This window comes from Leptonychotes weddellii, chromosome 8 (assembly GCF_054177405.1).
Source record: "Leptonychotes weddellii isolate Sample4059 chromosome 8, ASM5417740v2, whole genome shotgun sequence".
NCBI lineage: Eukaryota > Metazoa > Chordata > Mammalia > Carnivora > Phocidae > Leptonychotes > Leptonychotes weddellii.
The window spans coordinates 104,007,644-104,016,491 of NC_138376.1; the positions used below are offsets into that span (position 1 = coordinate 104,007,644).

Consider the following 8,848-nt stretch of genomic DNA (forward strand, 5'->3'; position numbering starts at 1 on the left):
GTTTGTTTTTCAGAGTCCATCTTCTCTCATGGTTCGTCCACCCCTCCGATTTCCCCCGCTTCATTCCTCCCCTCCCGCTACCTTCTTCTTCTTCTTTTTTTTTCTTAACATATCTTGCATTATTTGTCTCAGAGGTACAGATCTGAGACTCAACAGTCCTGCACAATTCACAGCGCTTAACAGAGCACGTACCCTCCCCGGTGTCTAGTGGGGTGGGAGGGATGGGGTGACTGGGTGTGCCGTAGGATTATTAATGTTGAAATGACTTAGCGTTCGAGTGACAGGTCTGCATTAGCACAAGAATTCATGTGCAGAAATCCATAATTCTTATCAATTCTTTAGTGTAAATGAAACTAAAATTTAAGAAGGAATAAGGAGGCACAAAGATATATATGACAGTATTAAAAAATATTCTTCTAGCATGAAGACATTTAATCCCCCTTTGTCAAAACTCTTCTGTCTGCTTGAGAAGTTGGCCAAGGGCCCCAGGGCTTCAAGGTAAGGAGAGAGAAGGAACTAGCAAAAGAGGAGGCGACCGTCATTTCAGCTGTTGGACCTGAGCACTTCTTCTCTTACCTGAATACTTGACCCTCTGCTCTTCCTTAACTCTCACCCTGTCGGTCTGTGTCTGCCCTGACCAGTTTTTCATTCACTGTTGCAAGAAGTACTCACACCTGCAGAAAAGGAGCTGCCCGCTCATGCTGCCCACTGGCCTTCCTGTTCTACACACAGTGCCTACTGGGTCCTGGCGTTTGTCTGCACTGGGAGATTCAGGTGTTCCAACCCAGGCTCTGAGCTACAGGGCTTATATGCCCTTGAGATGCTCCATTTCCTGGAATTCAGTTTGTTTCTTGGAAAATTCTGTTTTGACTTAGGAAAAGCTGACTGTTTGAAAAGTTTCCTTAAAATACTAATTAAAAATTTATGGTTTACCTTTTTTTATATTGATCTTGTTTTAAATATCCAGTCCTAGAGAAAGAGCCAAACATGAATAAAGTGGTGAGCCATGTGGGAGATCCAATAAGAACACAGTCAAATTTCAAGTTAAGAATAGATGAAATTGAGGACCGCCTGGGTGGCTCAGTCTGTTAAGCGTCTGCCTTCGGCTAAGGTCATGATCCCAGGGTCCTGGGATCGAGCCCCGCATCAGGCTCCTTGCTCAGCGGGGAGCCTGCTTCTCCCTCTGCCTCTGCTGTTCCCCCCTATCTCGCTCTCTCTCTGTGAAATAAATAAATAAAATCTTAAAAAAAAAAAGAATATAAGGAATTGATAATACTCAGTATTCAGTTCTCCTGAACAGATTCTGGGAATCCTGAATTAACTTAGGTACTGTATGGCCAAGGGTCAGAACCTGACTTTTACCAGGAGACATGGTAAAAGCAAGCAGGAGATTGTTTCCACATAGTATTTTAAGATATGTAATTTACATGTTTAGAAAATTAGGTTTATATTTATTGAAGCACAGCTAAGTAGAAAAATTCCTTTTTTCAAATTTTTAAATTTAAATTCAATTAATTAACACATAATATATTATTGGTTTCAGAGGTAGAGGTCAGTGATTCATCAGTCTTATATAATACCCATCATGTGCCCTCCGTAATGTCCATCACCCAGTTACCCCATCCCCCACTCCCCTCCCCTCCAGCAACCCTCAGTTTGTTTCCTGAGATTAAGAGTCTCTTATGGTTTGTCTCCCTCTCTGCTTTTGTCTTTTATTTTTTCCTCTCTTCTCCAATGATTCTCTGTTTTGTCTCTTAAATTCCACCTCTGAGTGAGATCATATGATAATTGCCTTTCTCCGATTGACTTATTTCGCTTAGCATAATACCCTCTAGTTCCATCCACATCATTGCAAATGGCAAGATTTCATTTTTTTTTTTTTTTGATGGCTGAGTAGTATTAAGTAGCAAAATTCTTAACTGGAGAAAATAGAAACATTTGTCCCTGCTTCTCGCTTTTCTCTCCAACCTCACCTTCATTCCCCTTTCCCCTCCATCTGTATGTATACTCTCAAAATAGGTATTTTGGGGTTTAGTGTGTATCTTTCTGTGATTTGGGATTTACATAGAAGATATTGGCATATGAAGGTATTTCCTTCTGCTGCCTCTTTAGTCGCTTGTTTTTTAAGATCTGCGCACTTGGTTCTGAGCGCTGCACAGTCCTTCGTGCAGACGTTGGCCATATTTCTCTCTTCACCCTCGAGTAATGACCGGTCACGCTGCTGCAGTGACAACAGATATGCCAACTCAGTCACTGAAACGGTAACACCAACTTTTACCTTTTTTAATCGGGCTTCGTGTGTCAATTTGGTGTTTCAGTGCAGCACTGAACAATTTAGCAACAACATGTAAGCGACTAACTTAATTGAAATATGGAATTTATACGGACAGATAGACACCAGAGAAACATGTATATTTAATCTGCTTGCTTGAACCTGGAGAACCATCGTTTATTCAGAACTATTTCAAAGAACTGAAAATCAACAAAATCAACCTGGTGATTTTGTTTAGGAAAAGATTAAATGTGACCCAGTGGCAGACGTTGGCCCCAAACAAATGTCTGTCATCTTTGTGATACACAGCTCCAGGAAAATATTATGATAATCCATCTTGCTATGTAGTATTTCAGGTTACGTGGTGAGCCTCTGAGCCTTCAGAGCAAAACAAGTGTAAACTTAGACGATGTCCTTTGCATTAGTGGTGAGACTGCTTGGCAGATGGGGCAGAAGCCAGGAAATCCGCTTTGTGTCCTGTGCAAGCTCCCAAGTTAGAAACATGGCACCATAGGCCTTCTGTCACTGATACTTTGTTCCAGCCACTAGGCTAGGAAACCCCATCACCATACAAACGCCATGTTCATTCAGAATGATTCCTCTTTGCTACAGAGCCTGATGACTTTGATTCCACCCCCCCCGCCCCCCATCTAAACGCTTCTTCCTGCAATCCAACACCTCGCTGGGCTGAGCCCACAATTTTCCACTGTTTAGGACACTAATGAAGTAGCATCCTACACTCTCAAGGGCCTGGACTCAGCCCAGCTTCACCACTTCTTAGCTGGACAACAGTGAGGATGTTGCCTGCACTCTCTCTTCCTTTACCGTTGGCGGGTCTGCAAAACAGGGGCACTGATCCGTCCCTGTGCCTCCGGTATTTTGTGTGGGGATTACGTGAGATGAAAGATGGAAAACTCTTGGAAGCATGGCTGGCACATGGTGACACTTGCTGAATGTTGTCACCGAATCCACCAGATCTTCCTTTCTTGCAGTCCCTCCCAGAAGCAAGGTACAAACTGCAGCTTCCTGGTTCTTTTGTGCTATTTCTCTACCCAGGGTACATTCCTTCTTTCTCACCTGCCCATCTAAGTCCGCCTTTTCTTGCTCTTTCCCTGGCAATGTCTCTGTGCGCCATCCCCCCTTCACTGGGCACGGCCCACGAACCTCGCATGCTGCCTGTTGTCCCCCCCACCTGGTTCCCACGTGTTCACTTTGTCCCATACAGGACACTGGAGGCTCTAGAAAGCAGAGGCCTTTCTTGGCTTCTTCTTTTGTCCCATGGGAAAAACCCCTCTTGGGTGTCCATAGCAGGAAGAGTTGTGCTTTGACTAAACCACTGGTTTAGTTTTGAGCTCACAGACCCCAAATCTGCTTGTGTTTCTGTGTCCCCCTTTGCATTGACTGCTAGAGAGCTCAGAGACAGGCTTGAGGCTGACACTTAGTTGGCTCACTGTACTTCGTGACGAACATTTTACATAAAAATATCACACCATCATCGTGTTATTTTTTCCATATTTCCCCATGGCCCTGCCTCATCCACTGTCTAATCCCTGTTATCTTATATTTATTTTGTGAGCATCATAAATCCTTTCAGGAATGAAGTAGAGCAAAACAGTACATATTTCAGTTGGAAGCAGTATGGAGGGAAGGTAGGGCCTCAGACTGTTCAGGAGACAAACCTGGGGTCAAAGCCACTCCACTCCTCACCCTCGGAGCGGCTTTGGGCAGGTTATGTCCACTCTCCGAGTCTCCATTTCCTGCCCGTTTGAAGAGAGAAGGAACCTCCCCCTCGGGGTGCTTGTGCTATGTCAGTGAGATCGTGACCGTGATGTGTCAAACGCCGGACCGGGATGTCGATGCGGCCTAGCAGATACTAGTTCATCTGCATCTTCCAGGGTGTCTTATCCTGGTGAACAGAGATTTCTAAATTAATTGATGCTTCATTGATAATACAAAATATATACTATGTTTAGGAGGTGTGAGTCGATTCCAGCACCTGTGGGAGCTTCTTCCCTCAGAGAACTGAAGCCCTCACCAGTTTGTATAATGAGGAAATGCCCAGAGGCATCTGGGAGGATTATGCCCATTCCCCATCTCCAACTTGGCAAAAATCACCCTAATGGACAAAAGGCACTCAAGGGCAAAGATGCAGCTGTAGCTTATGATCTTGGCTGAAGTGGGGTTTCCTCTCTCTTAGCAGTAAATGATTTCTGATCACTACTATCACTTCAGGACTCTGGAGTCCCCAGGGTGAGATTTTATCTGACAAAGGCTCCCTGGTGTCTACTTTTGCCGGCGGGAGGTCAGAATTCCCTGTGCTGGCCTTGCTGGGACTGGGAATCCTTCAGGGGATGAGGCATGGGTCCCCTGTCTAACCTTGCTGTTGGCCTCTTTTTCCCCATTAGCCTTGTGGCGGCGCCTGGGAAGCTGCATCCTGTGGAAAGACAGAAGATCAGATGACAGCTTCTGGTCAGGCTCGAAAATATGTGAATGCCTTCTCAACCCGGACTCTGGTCATGTGAGACATTTCTAGACAAGCATTATGGTTTTCAGAACACTTCAAGTTGACTTGGGATATATCATTCCTCTACATGAGACTTTTCATGAATGGGAGAAGAGCCTATTTTTGTTGTGGTACAACAGTTGAGAGCAGCACCAAGTGCATTTAGGTGGATGAAATCTTATGGGATTTCACCCAACTAAAAGGATTTTAAAAAAATAAATAAATAAATAACAGTCTTACCTAAATTATTAGGTAATGAATTGTAGTCAGTTGTTAATAATCTTAATGCAGATTTTTTTAAACATAAAATGATTTATCTGTATTTTAGAGGACCAACGGATCAGTATTTTTTCCTGTGATGAGGTTTTTTGAAATTTTACACACACAAAAAAAGGTACTCCAATATATCACTTTTCTCAATCACTAAACACGATGCATTACTGTAAATGTTGGCTTAATACCATGGGATATTAATCAAGATCGTAAATGCTCATTTATGGTTAATAACATTGGAGGTACATTTATTGTACTAAACCATTTTATGAGTTTTTTTTGTTAGCTTGCTTTAAAAATTATTACTGTATGAAATAGTTTTATAAAAAAATTATATTTTTATTCAGTAATTTAATTTTGTAAATGCCAAATGAAAAAATGTGTTTTGCTGCTATGGTTTTAGCCTGTAGACATGCTGCTAGTATCAGAGGAGCAGTAGAGCTTTGGATGGAAAGAAAAGAAACTTGGTGTTAGGTAATTGACTATGCACTAGTATTTCAAACATTTTTATTTTTTATATATATATATGTACTTCCCCCCCCCTTTTGTAATACATTGGAAAACTTGTTTGGGAGATTTTGCATTTGTTGTTGTTATTGTTTTTTATTTTTTTATTTTTTTATTTTCTTGTTATTGTTGGTTTATAAGAGCATGCATTGCACTTCTTTTTTGGGAGATCTATGTTGTTGATGTCCTGTGTTTTGTTTTGAGTTCACTCTCACTATTCTTTAATTCAGGGGTTATGTGTTTGATTAGCGTCCCCCATGGTTTCTGAGCGTATGGGCTCAGAACTGCTGTACAGAGCCTGTGTTTGCCGCTGGAGTCAGGAGATTAGGGGTGCCTTAAGAATATTTGGTGCACGATGTCTGGCACTGAACTTGGAGATGACAGTGTATTTACTGCCTTGTAGAGAAATAAAGCTGTGTCCTTATTTTACTTACTTTTGGCGTCTCTCTTGTGATTGTGGACGATAGTCATGCTTTTAAGAAAATGGAGTGAATTCGGAACATTTTCTTGTGTTAATAATTTGTGCACCATCTGAACTTCATGTGAAGGAGCCACGAATCCTCACTTTAGAGAAAGAAGAACAAGCAAACCAAATTCAGTAGTTGACAACATAATCATGAGCAGAGGGACAACTGGGAGGAATCCTGCAGAATGTGTTAGGGTTCCAGCAGCATTTGAACTGGGATAACAGGTACTGATACCACGGATGAGGGTGGGGGGAGGAGGACCACAGGGTTGGTGCATGGAGAGGGAAAGTCATGGAAAGCAGGAGCCCTAGAGAGGAGCCATGACCTTTGGGGACCTCACAGGGAGAAAGCCAAGGGTAATGCCTGACTTTACTTCCATCCCTCCCATCTCTGTCAAGGGTCCTCATTCACAGAACCAACTAGAAGCTAGAGGGCAAGGGAGCCCCTGGATATAAGGCCAGTCAGCCTGTGAGGGCAGAGCCAGAGGACATTTATCTGTTAGGGCAAGAGTAGGGCATCCCAGCTGAGTCACCCATGAAGTTTACCTCCCGGTATTAGAGATGGGTCTCCACTGCTCTCCATCTCTCAGCTTGCCATTCTTTTCCCCATGCTACAATGGACCTCTCACACAGCTTCCTGATGATTTGCTCTAGTCACCCTTGTCCAGCTCAGACTTGGCATTCTCACTTGGCATGATGCATGTGGTGCTCCTAGAGCCAAGGATTTATGACCCCAATCACGAATCTTTAAGACTGTCTAGGAAAAAAAAAGGAAGAAAGAATAAAAAGACTGTTTAGTATTCTTCAACTATCTTTCTGAGAGGTAATAACACATCATCTCAAAGACAGTGTTTTTATATTCATGAACTCTCAGAGTATGTTCTAGGTGCTGACTCTGCCCCTTACTTGCATCCGAATCTTCGACAGGTCACTGGCCTTTCTGAGACTTTTTTCTTCATCTGTGGCATGAGTTCGTTCCTACAATGAAATCTTGTGAAGTAATCCACTATCCAAATGATTGCTATTACATGTGCTTACCATAATTAAGTAATGCATGCCCTGTTGTGTGTCAGATGTTCATCTGACGATGTGCATTGCTGATTATAGAGTTAAACGTAGAGGTCGGGTTATAACTCTTGAAATAAATTAATGGCAAGAGTGAATTCAACATTTTACAGAACCGAAATAAATATTTACTTTTCCAACAAGTACATGACCTAATAACTAGAAACTAAAAACCTGAACTAAATGAAAAACAGTGCAGATTTAGGTTTTATGTATAAATACTCATACTCCTATAACACCCATTTCCTAAGCATCTCTAAGACATTTATTTGTCCTGTCCTTGTTTTTAGCCATCCTCCTCTCTCTAGCAGAGCTTTAGGCAGGAAAATGGAAATGGCGTTTCTTACTACTTCAAGGAAAGTTTGTCCTTTTGAGTTCCTGTGTGTAAAGCTTTAGTCCACATGTGCATATCTGGAGAACAGGAGAGATGCCAAGAAATTCTGATTTGTCTCCCGGCTGATCATGGGATTAATAATTCAAGATGAGAAAGAAGTGTGAAGAGAAATTTCTTTGTTTCTTTGGAAATTATAAAATATTAGACCTGGAAAGGACTTTAGACATCATAAGGGGCTGCCCCTGTTTTGTCACTCTTAAAGCCCAACCAACTGGTCTGAACTGAATTCAGACTCGGCCCTTTACCAGCTCTGTGACTTTGTATAAGTTTTACTGAATCTCTCCGAGCTTCACATTACTAAGAGTGTATTTTACTTATATTGGACATAAAGGTCCATCTCAAGGTTGTTGGATATTTTGAAGATGACATGACAGAGTAAATGCATTCTTGCATATTTGTAAGATGTTGCAGTGCCCACTGATTGGGTAAGTGGCCATAATGACTGATGATCAATCAGAGAAAAAAACATGTCTATTACCTAGCAATGGAGAAGTGAATAGCACTGAGACCCATGTCCCTGATTGTGTTAAATCTATTCTTTGAATGCAAACTGACTTTAAATCTAAATTATATCTTCTCAAAATGTTCCTAACCATTCTAAGATGTCGTTATTTAATATATATTTCCCCTTCTTGTACAAATGTTTGTAGGAAAAATGGGGCGTATTTTCCCTCAAAATTGTTGGTTTCTAATCTGAAAAAGAAAACCAGTAAATAAAATATGATGTGCAGGTCTCTTGCACCGCACTTAAAATACTTACAAGCTTGTTGCTTGTTTTTCTTCTCTAACCTTCACTATCATAAATTTTTTTCCCTATTCACCATCTTTAGAGAGCAGAATGAAAAGTAAGTCAGCTAAAATGCAAAGTTCTTTTTTGGGGCGCCTGGTTGGCTCAGTCGGTAGACCATGAGATTCTTGATCTTGGGGTTGAGTTCAAGCCCTATGTTGGGTGTAGGGATTACTTAAAAATAAAGTCTTTTAAAAAATAAATAAAAAGTAAAATGCAAACCTCCTTAAAAATAAAACAATGGAATATTATGCAGCCATCAAAAGGAATGAGATCTTGCCATTTGCAACGACGTGGATGGAACTGGAGGGTATTATGTTGAGTGAAATAAGTCAAACAGAGAAAGACATGTATCATATGATCTCACTGATATGAGGAATTTTTAATTGTAGGAAACAAACTGAGGGTTGCTGGAGTGGGGGGTGGGGTGGGAGGGATGGGGTGACTGGGTGATAGACACTGGGGAGGGTATGTGCTCTGGTAAGCGCTGTGAATTGTGCAAGACTGTTGAATCTCAGATCTGTACCTCTGAAACAAATAATGCAATATATGTTAAGAAAAAAAAAAAAAGAAGAAGAAGA

General features: G+C 41.6%; 1 protein-coding gene across 2 annotated transcripts in view; it reads left to right on the plus strand.

Annotated features, from left to right (window-relative positions):
- Positions 1 to 5,984, plus strand: part of MYB (MYB proto-oncogene, transcription factor) — a 35,576-nt gene extending 29,592 nt beyond the window's left edge. For both annotated transcript variants that reach the window (XM_006738181.3, XM_006738184.3), the window contains one exon: positions 4,678 to 5,984. In XM_006738181.3, coding sequence (XP_006738244.2) covers positions 4,678 to 4,794 — 117 coding nt within the window. In that variant the 3' untranslated portion in view covers positions 4,795 to 5,984. The remainder of the gene's footprint in view (positions 1 to 4,677) is intronic.
- The last annotated feature ends 2,864 nt before the right edge of the window (positions 5,985 to 8,848 follow it).